Source organism: Quercus robur, chromosome 9, assembly GCF_932294415.1.
Source record: "Quercus robur chromosome 9, dhQueRobu3.1, whole genome shotgun sequence".
Taxonomy (NCBI): domain Eukaryota; kingdom Viridiplantae; phylum Streptophyta; class Magnoliopsida; order Fagales; family Fagaceae; genus Quercus; species Quercus robur.
Genome location: NC_065542.1, coordinates 43,418,270 through 43,434,991, shown reverse-complemented (window position 1 = coordinate 43,434,991; position 16,722 = coordinate 43,418,270). Strand labels below are relative to the sequence as shown.

Here is a 16,722-nt window from a genome sequence, read left to right as displayed (position 1 = left end):
GGATAAAGAATAGATATTCCACTCCAGCCTATCCTCAAGGAAATGGGCAAGCTGAAGCTGTCTACAAGGTTATAGTGAATGGACTTAAAAAGAGGTTGGACGATGCAAAGGAAAAATGGGTGGAGGAATTACCATATGTCCTTTGGACGTATCGAGCAACGCCTCGACGATCAACAAGAGAGACCCCTTTCTCAATGACATATGGGGCCGAGGCTGTAATCTCTTTGGAAACAGGTTTCTCAACATTGAGAACAAATGCATTTACCTCGGATGGCAATGATGGGTTGCTGGAAAAAAGTCTAGACTTGATCAAAGAGCGAAGAAAGAATGCAATGCTCCAACTGGCCTACTACCAGCATAAGCTCAGTAAGGTTATGATACCAATGTAAAGCTAAGACCGTTGGCCCCAGGAGATTTGGTGTTAAGAAAAGTTTTGGGGACTACCAAGAATCCAGCTTGGGGAAAATTAGGGCCTAACTGGGAAGGGCCATATCGAATCAGCTCGGTGGCAGGAATAGGTGCATACTATTTGGAGGATCTAGACGAAAAAACTGTATTCCATCCTTGGAATGTAAACAACCTAAAGAGGTATTATTATTAATAAAAGTAGCCCTGTTTAGTCCTTCTTTAATTCATCCTAAACACATATCATGTGTTCCCCCATCTGTTGAAGTATTAAACAGAAACTAAGTCATGTCAGGTTCCTTGGACCACAGACTTAGTGGAAATTAATACCGATTGACATCTATTGAAGTGTTAAACAGAAATTAAGTCTTGTCAGGTTCCTCAGACCACAGACTTAGTGTAAATTAATACCCTCTGACATCTATTAAAGTATTAAATAGAAACTAAATCATGTCAGGTTCCTTGGACCACAAACTTAGTGGAAATTAATACCTTTTGACATCTATTAAAGTATCAAACAGAAACTAAGTCATGTCAGGTTCCTCGGACTACAGACTTAGTGGAAATTAATACCCTTTGACATCTATAGAAGTATTAAACAGAAACTATGTCATGTCAGGTCCCTTGGACCACAGACCTAGTAGAAATTAATATCATTTGACATCTATTGAAGTATTAAACAGAAATTAAGTCATGTTAGGCTCCTCGGACCACAGACTTAATGGAAATTAATGCACTATGGTACCTATTAGAATGCTAGTTCTACATGTACTTAAGCATTTAAAGGAAATAAACCCTTGATCCCTTTTTCAGGTCACAAGGTTTGCTATCACCTAATAAAGATGTAGACCGCAGTAAGCCCATGAGCATCACTTAAAGAATTCTAGGGTGCCATGGACTTAGCTTTATTTGATCAAATATTAGAACATTTTCTTGAAGTTAAACTTGTTAGAATTGGTAGATTCAAAATATGTCTTAATATTACTATAAAATTAAATGGTTACAATCCACTTTGATTACCAATTAAAAATATGTGTAAATTTTGTTTTTCTCTTGTGTAAGCAACTTTGCACTTTCCTGGCATATGATTATGTTCAAATAAAGGACAGTCAAATTGAAAATTACTTAAAAAGAGAAATACAATATAAACAATAAAAAAAATAAAATAAAGATAAAATAAATAACAACTCATACAAATTTGAGAAGGTAAAAATGCATATTTTATTAAACATGTCTTGGAAAAAACAAATTCCATTACAGAAATCATAATTACATTACAAAATCAAGATTCAATGTTTCTTAAACTTTTCCTTGGAGGTTTTGTTAGTTGGTTTATCCGCTTCAGTAGGAATCGTTTTCTCCTTCTCTTTGGGGGCTCCCTCGGCAGGCATAGTAATTGAAGCTAAGGCCTGTTCAAAACCTTGGGAAGTTACCCTGTCTTATGGAACCTCTGCGGCCTTGTTCGAGGATGTTTCCTTTGAAACTTCAGGTTCCTTTGATTGCTCCTGCTGATTGGGAGGAAGAGGATCCTGAGGTTGTGCTTCCTCGACTGGGTCAGCAACTGTAGAGGCCACCTCCCTTTAAGTGGAAGGAAGGTCTAAGACTCATATGGCTGATGGGAAGTATATGTTTTCTGGCCTTCTCAGCTCAGAAGAAGCCTTAACCACGGCTCAGTTGAGAGCTTTCTCCCAAGTCTGAGCACAGTAGGTTCGACATACGGCAGGGACCTCTGCTCGGAGGGTATCCTCAGTCTTGGCTACGCCGACATCGTAACCATGCTATTCAGCCTCGTCCCTAGCCTTCTCGGCCTCTATTTTTGCCTTCTCGGCCTCAGCTCTCAATTTTTCAACCTGATCCTTGAGTTTCTGGGCTTCTTCTAGTTTCTTCCTGAGAGCTGCTATTTGCTCTTTGGAAGAAGCCAGCTGGTCATTGGCCTCACGAAGGCATTGCCTCTGATCCTCGGCCTGCCTCTCAGCGCTCTCCAGAGCCGAGTTAGCACTCCTCCGGGACTTTTCCTCCTCGGTCAGTTTCTTCCTTAAGTCTGCATTGCTTTGATCAGCAATGTTGAACGACTGCACGGTTGCTACACGCCTTTTCCTCTCGTCGTCCAACTGCTGATAGCAAGCATTAGTTATCTCCTCAACCCTGAAAGTGGCTTGGATAGCCTAAAAGAAAAAGGTTAGTAACATAACAAATAACCAAAAAAAAAAAAAAAAAAGGATAGCATTATACCATGCCCAAATATCTTTTGAGGTTGAGGAAAACCTATTCTTCTTGATGTTCCTCAGCTCGGCCATATCATTTGGGAGTAATAGAGCCCCCTCCAAAACTGAGGCAACATGGCATCCAATACCCCCATTGAAATCCCTGAGTGATGCATCATCCCTCAGGGGTTCACCATTTAGCATGGGTGTTGGAGGCCAAGCCTGAGGCCCTGGAAGCTGATTATCCCCCCTCTCCACACCTCTTTGTGATGTATGGCTAGTCCTTTGCTGCTTTGCAGCTCTCTGGGTCTTGTCTTCATGAGCAATACGAGACCTTCCAACATCCACTACATCTTTTCCCTTCTGCTCTCTCTTCCTTTTTGGATTAGCAGGATCAGGTTTAGATGGCAGAGACGGTTGAGAGGAGGAAGAGGAGATTTGGGAGGAGGAGGAGGAAGCTTTGGTTGTGCAGATTTCCCCGATGCACCCTTTCCGGGCTGGGATTTTATTAATTCCATCAAACCCTTTTGGGGTTTCCTCTGGATACCCATCTCGTCCAAAGTGGTGACTTCTGCTTGATGTTGGAAGTCAACGTCAACCAATATACCCTCGGGAGATGGAGCTTGGTTGAACACTTCAAATTCCTTTGAGGAATCTGACAAATCTACGATCCCCTCTAGACTTTTCTTCTTTTTCTTCTTCTTTCTCTTTTTCTTCTTCCTCTGCCTCTTCTTCAAGAATGAATTGGGACGAGGATGCTGCTACTGAAGGGGTGGCTATGAAGAGCGGCCGAGTAAGGGGTGTACCTTCAAGAATGGGAATACCCTCTAGAACAACGAATCCTTCGTAGGCAACACTAATACGGTGGAGCCAAGGATTGTTGGCTTTTATCACGTACCTAAGGGCTTGAAATGCGAGAGAAATGGGTGTGTACCCAAGAATTAAGTGCGCTGCTCGCAGTTGACAGTCGGTTTCGTTTACGTACACCTTAGACCGTAAAATTCTATCTAAGCTCTCTTTGTTAACTAAGGCGAGCTGGGGTTTAGTGGAACACTTATCTGCAAAATCATTAAAATGGAAGAAAATTTTGTCAGAAGTAGGGATATTGGGAAATAAAAGAGAAATACAATCCAGGACACATAAATCTACGGCTATACCCCCACTTGGTTCTCCCCCCTTAGTCAGACAGGGTAGGCCATCATGCCATTCCCCAGAAAAGATTAAAAAGTCTTCATTTAAGCCTTTGTTTGATGTGGGGAGGCACTGGATTAATCCTACAGCGGGATACCTAGACTTAAGGTAATATTCTTGTCCCGTCAGATGGTGTAAGTTGTATACCCAATTCACATCATGGTGAGTTAAATTTAGGTTCATTCTTTCGTTTAGAGCTTCTATACTCCCCAATACCCTAAACATATTTGGGGAGCACTGTGTGGGAGATAGTTTAAAGAACCTAAGATAGTTCCTAGTGATAGTGCCCATGGGAATGGTCATCCCTCCCTCTATGAAGGCGATCATGGAGATGACCACCTCTCCTGTTTTCCTAGCACCTACCCATTCCCCCTGGGCAGCGTATCTCACACCCATTATTGGTGGGATCCTATACTTAGCCCTAAATCTTTCCATACCTTCCTCGGACTCAACTAAATGCTTGAACTTACCCATTTTCTAAGAAGTTTTGAAGAAAAATTAACAAGTTTGAAACGAAAACCAAGAAGATTCAAGGAAACTTACAGGTTTGAAAAGAAGGTCCTTGGACAAATTTTTAGTATTTGTAGACACACAGGGAGGTAAGAGAGAGTGACAGGTTCAGTGTATGAGCTCTAGGACTGTGTGATTGTTGAAAGTAAGAAAAGGAATTGATTTGAAAAACTACTTTTAGTGGCGCAAAAGTTACAAGCGGGAAAATTCCCGCTCGTAAACCTTAGAAAATCCTCCATAGTTGGATTTACATCCTGCCATTAAACGTAGGGGACAAGGGAGCCACCAAAATTTAATGATGGCACGCTATGGATGCCAAAGCATCAGGAGCGAGCCTTGAGCAGGTAAAAAGGAATTTGAGAGTTCAGGAGGGCATAACCATAAACGGGATGGGTTGAGGATATCAAAATCCTCATTTCCTCTCGAGGAGTCGAAAAGCAAGATTTTGAGGGGCTATTGTGGGGGCCAATCATCTAGAAGGTACTAATTAAAACTGTATGAATTGGGCTTATGACCCAATCCGAGGATATCAACCAATCCAAGGATGGTTAAATAAGGTTATAATGGGAATGGTATAAGAAGAGGAAACAAAGATTGTATGTGATAGTCCAAAATACATTCGAGGAGAAAAGTCATCTCAGAAACGGACATCTGAGGTCAGTAAGAATATCTTATCATCCCAGATAATCCGAGAATATCAACCAATCCGAGGATGGTCAAATAAGGTTATAATGGGAATGGTATAAGAAGAAGAAACAAAGATTGTGTGTGATAGTCCAAAATACATCCGAGGAGAAAAATCATCTCAGAAATGGAGATCTGAGGTCAGTAAGAATGTCTTATCATCCCAGACATCCTTCAAGGTTGCATCGCAACTAAGAGTCGGACATTGGATAAGGGATGAGCAAAGGGAGGCAACAAATATCTTCAAAAGCTGCTACCTTCACATTAAATGCCTCCCAACTAACTCTCTAGCCACATTAATGTAGAGATAATACCTAAACAGTGGTCAAGCAGCCTTACAGCTACTAGTTGATGGTTCTGGGAGGTGTTGGATGGGACAAGAAGGAGTTCCTAGAATCTAACCTACACGTGTATGGTAGGGATGATACCAAGATTTTAGTATATAGCATGGGAAAGTGGCCTAAAGGAGGAGGATCGGAAAAAATCAAGAAATCTTTGTAATAATACTATGAACTCTTATAACTTTGTTCATCAACAAGACATTATAACATAAGCTCCTCAGGCCGTGCCGAGGACATATTTTCTTATTTTACTTGTGTTTAATGATCTTAATTCAGCAACTTTTATTGTCTTTCTTCTGGAGTAGAACTAGTTCTTTTACCCACACTCTATAAATTCATTATTTGGGCTTGTTGGGCAAAAACCCAATCATATACTAGGTCCAATCCAAATTCAGTCCTTACAATTATGTTTAAAAAATTTGGCATAAAAATAGAGAAATGGAGAAAAAATGGTACGTGTATAATATGAATCTGTTACATTTATCTTTAAAAAAATTGTAACAAAAAAAATGGAGACATTTACCCCCTTTTTCTCAAATAAATAAAATAATATTTGTATCATGACTTTTACGTCTAGTCATATATATGATTAAATCCAACGTTACAAACAAATTTGTTTTAGAGTGATACTACATATGCTACAAACTTTACTATATCTCCGCCTCGTACCCTTAACGCGATGGTCTTTCCATGAGTATAAGTGCTTATGGAGTGTGGGGGGCAAGGGTCGAGGTTCAAGTTTTTAGGGGGAAGTCTTACATACATATACACTTAAATTAATTAGGCTAGAGTAAAATTTCCATTTTGTATAAAAAAAAAAATGTCTTATATTAATGTGTCATTCATAAAAAATAATTTTAACACTACTTTTGTGTTAAAATAAACCAATTACATTCATTATCATATCAATATATTATATATATATATATATATATATAATTTTTAGTAAAATTTGTAGTAATTTTAGCAATTTTTATGATCTAAACAATGATTATTTTAGCATTGGGAGCATAATGCATACACTCTAAAGCAATAAACAAAATTGGATGTGTGTTTACGCATTTTGGGTTTATAATATTAGAAAGAGTAATGTTAGGTTTACAATATTTTTACAACAAATTTTACGTGACAAATTATTATTAATTATAATTTGGGCCCTCCATTGATATTATTTTTTTTACCCACCAATTGTAACACGCTGCCTAAGATTTGGTGGGAAATTATTATAAAATTTTTGTGGAAATACCATTTACTTATCTTTAAGTAAAATAAATACTATATATAACACTTCTATTATTAAAAGAGAAAAAGGAAAAAAAATGACACTTGAATTTGATAGGAATACGTTTCCTTTAGTTGTATCATACACGCATTTGAGCTTTGAACTTTTACGTTAATGCAAATTAACAGTCATCAAGTAATTTTTTTTGATACATTCTACTTTAGCCTAATTTAAATGTATATGTATGTGAAATTCTCTCATGAAGATTTGAATTCCGACCCTTGCCCTTCACATTCCATAAGTACTTATACTTATGGATACTTATGGAGTGACCATCGCACCAAGGGTGCGCAGTGGTCAGCCATCAAGTATATTATACATTTTATCCGGAACATTTAACAAGCTGTATTTTACAAATCCAAATTTATCAGTTCCATAAGACTCCCGTATGGTACTTCTAATCTCAAAATCACGTGTAAGATTCTGCACATTTGAGAACAGTTCAAGAGACGCAAGTTTCTTTAATTAATACGTATGTACGCGTAAGATACACTTATCTTATGCATATTTACTAACTAAGCTTAAAATATTTTTGTGACTTGATTAAATCATACACATAAATTGTTTTATAAATTGTTGTGTATTGGAAGATTCATTCAAATTAGTTTAAAGGATAATCTTGTATATTTTAAATTCTTTCATAATCTTGCTTCCCTCACCCCACAAGCACTTATACTTATGGATACTTATGTTGTGAACATCGCACCAAGGGTGCACAGTGTTCAGCCATCAAGTATTATACATTTTATCTGGAACATTTAACAAGCCGTATTTTACAAATCAAAATTTATCAGTTCCATAAGACTCCCGCATGGTACTTCTAATCTCAAAATCACGTGTAAGATTCCGCACATTTGAGAATAGTTTAAGAGACGCAAGTTTCTTTAATTAATATGTATGTATGTGTAAGATACAATTATCTTATGCATATTTACTAACTAAACTTGAAATTTTTTTGTGACTTGATTAAATAATAAACATTAATTGTTGTGTATTGGAAGATTCATTCAAACTAGTTTAAAGGATAATCTTGTATATTTTAAATTCTTTCATACTCGGACCTACCGATATATATCTTTTAATTATGATAACTACAACCTATCTAACAAAAGTTTTGTTTTGTTTTTTTTTTTTTTTTTGATTGAGAAAGCTATCTAACAAAAGTTGACAAGTTTATTTTAATACAGTTTTATTATTTTGAAGTTTGTTATTTAATGATAGAAATCTTTTTCACATGCTTGATTGATTAGGATTTATATTTCATTATTTAAGTATGGCATGTGATCTATGAAAAAAAAAATCATAATGGTTACGAAACAAGGTGCGCATGGAGTGATAATTTTTCATTGACTTAAAACTATTCTTCATCATGGAGTTCACCAATGGAGCCTATACTTTTTGTCGTGATATTAATATTATATCATTTTTATATGATAGAGTGTTGCTCTAAAGTTGAGAATTGAGATAGTGACTATGAGAAGAAAAAAAAAAAAAAAAAACGTGTGTATAACTGTGTAAGGGTGTGTTTGGCTCCAAATTAAAAGCCAATTTATTTTATTATTTAGCTTATTCTTACTATTATTCATGAGTCTTACTGTATTTTTTAATACTATTCATAAATCATACTGTATTATTTCAATTAACTTTTAACTTTATTTACAATACTTTCAGTAAAAAATTTTCAGTTCAGCAAAATAAGCAAATCATAAATAGACTCTAAAACTTATGGATCCAAAAATACTACATGCGGTTGCATAGATGAAAGTACCAAGGATGCCCAGAGAACATAGCTATGTAGCTTCTACTTTAGGGACATAGTTAGTCGGTGTTAGTATAAAAGCACTGTGAATGAGAACTGCATGCATAGCTACATATACAACACAGCTCATACAAATTCGCCGATAAAATTGCTCAAGGAAAATCTACAGAAATACTGGTTGTAGAGAAAGTACGTAACCTAAAAGTCAATGTAGGTCGACACATGCCTAGTGTGTGCGGCTAAAGGATGTTGGCAGTAGTATGGGCAGAATAAAATCTCAGCAGTGTGTGCAAGTCCCACATGTCTAATGCCGTTCACTTGAAATAATAGTGAATCAATAAGAAATCCAGAATATACTGCAAGAAATGTATTATAAAAAATTTGGACAAAGTTTAGGAGTCATCTCCTTTAATATACTAGGCACTAGGTAGTGATTTATAATACTATTTACGTGTATTATTTGAATAATCACATGACTCATTCAAAAAATTATATGACTAAAACTATACAAGTATGTTTTATTCTAAACTGGTTTGAAATTAATTTTTTTTTTTAAGAATTAATTTTACTTTCTGCAAAAAAAGAAAAAGAAAGTGTTTGGAGGAATTTTCCTTCAACCCATTGCATAATGGTTGAAACAACTGTCGATATGTACTTTTTTACTTTGGAAAAAGCTTCAAATTTGGGAAATAATTACATCTAAAATTGAAATTGAAAACTTGTTGGGATTTGCTTATTTTGTTTGAAATCCGCTTATTTTGTTGAAATAGAAATTTTTTTTGCTGAAAGTACTATAGATAAAAGTAAAAAGTTAGCTGAAATAGTACAGTGACACTAATGAACAGTACCAAAAAGTGCAGTGGAGGGCCTATAAAGAGTAGCAAAAATAAACTGAATTGTAAAATAAGTTGAGTTTTTAAGCTAGAGCCAAACTCGCACACTTAGACTGAAGCTAATTAGCAAGGGAAGAAAGGTCCAACTTTTTTCTCTTTTATGCATTCCCTTATTTCACATAAATTGGGCACTTTCCTTTATGATCCAGCACATCTCGAATTCATGGAAATTTCCTAAATATCATTAGTAGCTTTTGGAGGCAATCAAGAATTCAAAATATGGCTGACTTCCATCAAGGCGGATTCTAAAATGTGTATTGTTAATTTGTTATTCCTATCAACCTTTCCCTTAACATGTTTTCTCTATCTCTATCACGAGTTCCTTCATTCTTTTGGGCATTAAGATGAGTTCAAAGTTTTGGTATGTGAGCACATACAACCAAAGCTTACTGGTGAATCTTGGGGGTGATCTATGGAGCCATAACGCGCCAAGAATAAACTGCATCTAATAGGGCGAAATCACTTTTTAGGACAATGGATTAAGTTCCACGCCTCGGTTCCCAACCATCGATAAGTTTTCTCTTCCATTTTGCACTTGGTCTGCTTGATTTAATCTCAAATATTTTTTTTTTCCTTATATTTTTCTTACATTTTAGTCATATGATATTTTTAATTTTTTTATAAAATTTTTTAATTATTTTTATAACTTGTTTAAATGTAGATAGTCTTATAAATTTTTGTGTATTGAAGAAAGAGATTTCTTCAAACTGATTTAGAAGAAAACCTTTTTCATTTTAAAATCTTTGATAATTGGACCTGATATAAGTTGTCTTATATTCACACGATATATTTCTTTTAGTTTTGACAGCTACAAGCTATCTACCAAAAGTTGAAAAGTTTATTTTAATAAAATTTTATTATTGAAGTTTGTTATTTAATGATAGAAATCTTTTTCACATGCTTGATTAGGATTTATTTCATTATTAAGTATGGCATGTGTTTGAAAAATCATAATGGTTACGTAATCAAAGGCGCCCATGGAGTGATAATTTTTCGTAGACTTTAAACAATTCTTCATCATGGAGAATACCAATGGAGCCTCTACTTTTTGTCGTGATATTATATGATAGAATGATGCTCTATAGTTGAGATAGTGACATTTAGAAGAAAAAAAACGTGTGTACATTGTATTATGGTACTTTTAGTCAGCAACTTGTAGTGGATGCTTTTATTGGCATATTTGTGGTCGATGTTCCATCCACACCATAGACATTTCCTTCTTCCTCTGAGAGATTTGAGTTGTAAGCCATGGAGCACCTTGTTTCAAGCTGGTGCAATGATCGATCCTTGCCAGAATCGTATATACTCCCACCAGAAGATAGACCAGGAGATAGACCAGGGATGCTCCCTCAAGGCAAAAATATTCCAGTGGTTGATCTTGGGGCTCATGATCAAACCGATATACTTCAACAGATTTTGGAAGCTAGCCAAGAGTTTGGAATGTTTCAGGTTCCACCCACACATCTTTTCTTTTATTCTTTTATCAGACAGTGATTTATTCCCGAGTGATGCTCGGTAACTTTTTTCATATTTGATACATTTGTGTTATGCTATGATTTGTACCATCTAATAGGTGATCAACCATGGAGTCCCTAGCAACTTAATAGATGAGGCCATGGGTGTTTTTAAGGAGTTTCATGCATTATCTGCCGAGGACAAGGCAATCGAAACTTCGAAGGACCCCGATAAGAGCTGCTACATGTATACAAGCGGTCATAATTATGCAACTGAAAAGTATCACTTCTGGAGGGATGGATTGTTACACCAGTGTAATCCTCTAGAGAAATACATCCAATTTTGGCCTGAAAAGCCACCTAAATATCGGTAAATCCTCATAGTCATAGACATGTTAATTTGTTCTTTCATGCTTTTTAGTTTTTACCCTTTCCAAGTAGTGGCTTGATATACACATAAGAACAGAAATGAACAACATCATGATGTTTCATGTAACCTTTTTCAGAGAAGTTGTTGCGACATATACAGCTGAATTAAGGAAGGTGGTCTTTAGGATTTTGGAGTTCATTGCTCAAGGCTTGGGACTCAACCCCGATCATTTTAGCAGTGAACTTTGTGAAAATCAAGCACTGTTGGTCAATCACTATCCACCATGCCCAGACCCAAGTTTAACCTTGGGTTTATGCAAACATAGAGACCCTATTGTCATTAATATTCTTCTTCAAAGTGATGTATATGGGCTTGAAGTCTTCAAGGATGAGGAATGGATTGGTGTTGAACCTATTCCTTACGCTTTTGTGGTTACTTTAGGTGTTCTGATGCAGGTACATATATCTTCGCAAGCTCTAACTATATACAATATAGTATTACTTCTTAATTTGTAACCTTTAACTAGTGAAAACTATAGCTCAAAAAAAAAAAAAAAAAAAAAACATGAAAACTAGTTGATAGTCCATTGATTTTTGGTACTTTACTGTAATGTATATATATATATATATATATATATATATATCTAAAAGCTGGTGAGTTTCAATTAACTCTACTGGTAAAGAGCTATTATCAGGAGTTAAACCACATTAGTGTTCATGTCATTATCTTTTTTCTTTTTCTTTTTTTCCAATTTTCTTATATATTTTGTTTAACATTCACTTTTTTTATTATTTAATATTTACATATTCTTTAACCTTTCTCTCTCTCTCTCTTACAATTTTATCTCCCCACTACCCTCTACCTTAATATCACTATTCATCTTTCTCTTTGTCTTCTTTTATTTTGTCTTTTTTTTTTTTTTATTTACATCCCCTTACTGTAAATTTATCATCCTCCCTTCCATTCTTTGCATAGTTTTCCCCCACAAAAAAAAAGTTATCTCTCTCTCTCTCTCAATTTTTTGGTGGATCTTTTTATTTTTCTTGCATCTCTGCTTTAGGTAGATAAATTTTTGTGTTATTTTAGAACTCTAATTTGGGTTGATGAGATTTATTTTTGTGTTTTAAGGGTTTTTTTTTTTTTTTTTTTTTTTTGGTGTTCTCTTTGATTGTTAAATGTTATCCTATTATTGCATTATAAAGAATTAAAGAAAGTATATAAAAAATAATATTATTCTATTACGTAGCATGATTTTGATAATTTAGTGTTTATTGTTACATCCTTTATTTTTGCTTTTTTTCTTCTTCTCGTCTTATTTTATTCAACATTGAAAGAAGATGAGATCCTATATATCTTTAAATTATTTATATTTTCTCATCTTTTTTATTTAAAAAAATAAAAAATTTAATATTTTACACTTTCTCCAACTTTTCTTATTCCCTTTACCTTTTCATCTCCCCAAACCCCTACCTTAATATTACTCTTTCTCTTTTCCTTTATCTTCTTTTATTTTGTTTCTTCTTATTATCATCCTCTTAGCATAAATTTGTCATTCACTCTTCCATTCTATGCACAATTTTCCCTCACAAAAAAAAAAAAAAAAAAAAAATTTATTTCTCTCTCAATTTTTTGGTGAATTTTAAAAAATTTTCTTGCATATTTGTTTTAGGTTGATAAATTTTTGTGTTTTTTATAACTTTATTTTAGGTTGGTGCGAATTAGTTTTGTGTTTTATGGTGATTTTTTTTTTGTTCACTTTGATTGTTGAATGATATCATATTGCATTATAAAAAATTAAAGATAGTATAGAAAAAATTATTATTACATATTACATAGTATACTTTTGATAATTCGGTTTTTATTGTTATATCTTTTATTTTTACTTTTTTTTCTTCCCAATTCCCATATTAATTTATTCAACATTTAAATTTAGCTACATCCTCCATATCATTACATTATTTATATTTCCTCTCCTTTTTTATATTAAAAAATTAAACATTTAATATTTTACCTAAATTTGATAAATAAAGTTATCCTCATAAAGTTGAGTAATGCTAGGGAAATACTCATTCTCACAACTAATACATTAAAGGAAAAATGGAATACAAAACAAATGTCAATTTAGAAATAGTTAAATAAAAAAAATTAATGAGGATATTAAACCAAATATAACATAAAGAAACTAATAATGCATATTTAATGCCATAGAATCATCATCAAGTTTTGGAAACCGATAGGTTGCCAATGGAGAGAGATAGTAAAGAGGCTATAAGGAGAAGTAAAAAATAAAATAGAGATGTCCACACAAAGAATATTAAAAACTTTAGAGTGTAGAAAAATAAATTGTTACGTTCACTTAAAACACTAAATTAATAATAAAAAATTAAATACAATCATAGTACTAAATTTAAACTTAAAACTAATCAAAATTTAATCATGAAAACCATATTTCCAATCATAACACAAAAAGTGATGTTCTCCAATAATAATAGAAATTACATAAAAAATAAATTTAGAAAATTTAAAATCTTTTTTTTGACATTTCATTTAACCTTATATATATATATATATATATATATATATATTTCATACACCGTTACTTTTTGAAAATCTAATGAACGATGTTGTCTTTCATTTAACGTCTTTATTATGCAAATCATCAGTTAGTAAACATATAATGGTAAGAAGCGTTATAAATGACATTATTAAAAAAAAAAAAAAAATTAGCAACTATCAGCATGAAGTAGTACTCTATGGTTTTACGCATCTAATGAAGTGGAATATATATAATTTACTTAAAGATATATGTAAAGATTCACATTATAATATGTGTGTGTGTGTGTGTAAAGGTTTAAAAAAAAGTGTTATGTAAGGTTTAATATATATATATATATATATATATATTGAAATCACTCGGGAAAAAATTATCACACTTAACGCACAGATTTGCGACTAATGATTTGAATTATGAAGGCATTACGTAAGCAAATGTTATGAATATCATTTTGAACCTTATTCCAGTTTGTCCATTATAACAAAAAATTTTGATACTCTATTTCTACTTGTAGTTTCAAATTTATTGCTATATGTATATATATTGTTTTTATATAAAATAATGAATTTCATATATTTTTTTAAAGAAAAATCTCAAGTGAGCATATTGTTATTAACAAATTTCTATTATTAAAAAAATTTAAAAAAAAAACTAACATGTGGGGGTATTTGTAAAGAAGAAACCTTCTTGGAAGTTCCTAGTAACTCGCTTTACCCATTTCCCAATCCACCCTCGTAAAAGCACTTCACAAGTTCACATAGTCAACTTATTTCTTTTGTCCTCTCATGATCACCTACTCTTGAGGCTTCATTATTCTTGATTTTTTTTTCTTCTTTCCCTCACATCGCATTGTTTGGTTTAGTTCTTTCTTTCATTGTGGCTCACCTCATCTTATTAAGTTCTTTTCTTTATTTATTTATCTGTTCATAACCTCATATATATCACTAGATTCAGCACAAAATGCATACTGGCCAGGTTTTTAATTTCAGCTGGTATTGACCAAAATTAATTGAAACAATCCAGAATGGGCTGAAATTTGGTCTGAGGTGGAATTGAGTAGTTACCGTTCTAGTTTGCATACCAATATGAGATTTTCCGTCCATTTCACTCAGTAGAAATAGAATTCATAACATTGATGTAAACAATTGTTGGGTCGTACATTGGTTGTGTATCAATTAAGTCAATCTAAGTTATTTACACAATTACAAAAAGCTCAAATTATAACTAATCTTTTCTGATATCAGATATCATATAAGTTGTGACAAATAGCATTATATACAATACAAATTTAAGACATGCTTTACTTTTTTTGTTTCTGATTTTTTTTTTTTTTTTTTTTTGCTTTTTGTTTTTTTTTAATATTCAATGTGCTTACTACTTAATATGGTTCAGTAACTTGGGGGGGGGGGGGGGGGGCGGATCTTACCTCATAAAATAAAATAAAACAAAAAAAGAAACTCAATATTTTTTAGGGTTAGTCATAGAAAACTAACCCAAACTTGTGTATTAATTTTAATTAAGTCAATTTAAGTTATTTAGATGATTACAAAAAGCTCAAATTATAACTAATTTTTTCGGATATCATATAAGTTGTGACAAATAGTATTCCATTACAATACAAATTTAACTCTTTCTTCACCTTTTTCTAGTTTTTGTTTTTGTTAGGTTTTTTATATTGTTTTATAAATCCTCAATATGCCTACTACGCAATATGTTTTAGTAACTAGGGGAAATAAATTTTATCTCATAAAATAAAATAAAACAAAACGAAAAACAAAAAAAGAAACTCAAACATTTTTTTAGGATTAGTCATAGAAAACCACCCTAAACTTCGTGTGCCTACACCACACCATTGCACGCCTTTGGTGTGGTGGTCACTCCACAAATATAAGTATTTATAAAATGTGAGGGCAAAGGTCAGAGTTCAAGTCTCTAAAAGGGAGTTTCACACATATATACACTTAGATTAGACTAGAGTAGAAATTCTATCTTGTATAAAAAAAAATTGCATCCCAAAACGTGATTAACTGTTCAAATTAATGATCACACATTGTCCATAAAATTTACTACATTAACTGACTACAAGAGCAAAACAATGTGACTTGCATTGTTATCATTAATTTTAACAATCAATTAAGGGGGGTAAAGTTCTCAAAGTATGTTACAATTAAGGTGGTGATTGCAAATTTACGTAGTTTATGATGAAAAGTGTAAGTGTCATATTTTAGGGTGGTTTTAACATTTATGTAAGTAACCATCTTTTTCTCAACCAAAAAAAAAAAAAAAACCTTATTTTTTTAGTTGTTTCTTAATAATAGTTCTTAGAATTGTGTTGCATTGAGTTGTAGATTATTAGCAATGGGAAGTTGAAAGGTGCTGTACATCGAGTGGTGACAAATTCGAATTTAGCTCGGACAACTGCTACCTTCGGTCTTCATCCCCTTTATGAAACACTTATAGAACCAGCAGAAGCTTTGGTTGATGCAAGCAATCCTGCACTCTGTAAGTCCTTCTCATACAAAGACTTTATGATCAAATACAGAGCCGCTGCCTCCTACGGTACAGCATTGGAGGAGTTTTTAAGTGGTACTCCTGATTAGTGGTTTGAGAAAAAAAAAAGCTATTTTACTTTATCAATGTATAACCATTGATATCAAGGAAGTAAACATTAGTTAGTGAAATTGGTTTAACATTGCACTAATATTATGATTATTGTCATTATCTTTATGGATAAAATTTTAGTGTCGTGAACACCAATTGAATAAAAGATTTTGAACACATTGTAATATATTATGGATTGGCGACATAATAAAAGCAGGTGATGGCCATATAAATTAATTTCCCTTTTCCTGTCTAGTCATTTATGCTATGTTTGGTGAGGGTGAAAAATGAGAGGATGTGAAATGGGAGAAGGAAAAAGGAGAGGAAAATGTCATTTTCCATTATTTGGTTGGAGTGAAAAGGTAGAGGAAAGAAAATGGGTGGATGAAGTTTTCTACCCAAGCCACCATTTTGTCCCCCTTCCAAATTGGTAAGAAAAGGGAAGAGAAAATGGCAATGAGGAGAAATGTACAA

The 16,722-nt window shown here is 33.3% G+C and overlaps 1 protein-coding gene across 1 annotated transcript; it reads left to right on the top strand.

The window, feature by feature from the left end:
- Window positions 1-10,443: 10,443 nt before the first annotated feature.
- Window positions 10,444-16,485, top strand: LOC126698543 (hyoscyamine 6-dioxygenase-like). The gene is made up of 4 exons (XM_050395851.1): window positions 10,444-10,718; window positions 10,843-11,093; window positions 11,230-11,548; window positions 15,996-16,485. The coding sequence occupies exons 1-4, from the start codon at window positions 10,518-10,520 to the stop codon at window positions 16,245-16,247; spliced, it is 1,023 nt and encodes a 340-aa protein (XP_050251808.1). The 5' UTR covers window positions 10,444-10,517; the 3' UTR covers window positions 16,248-16,485.
- Window positions 16,486-16,722: the final 237 nt, after the last annotated feature.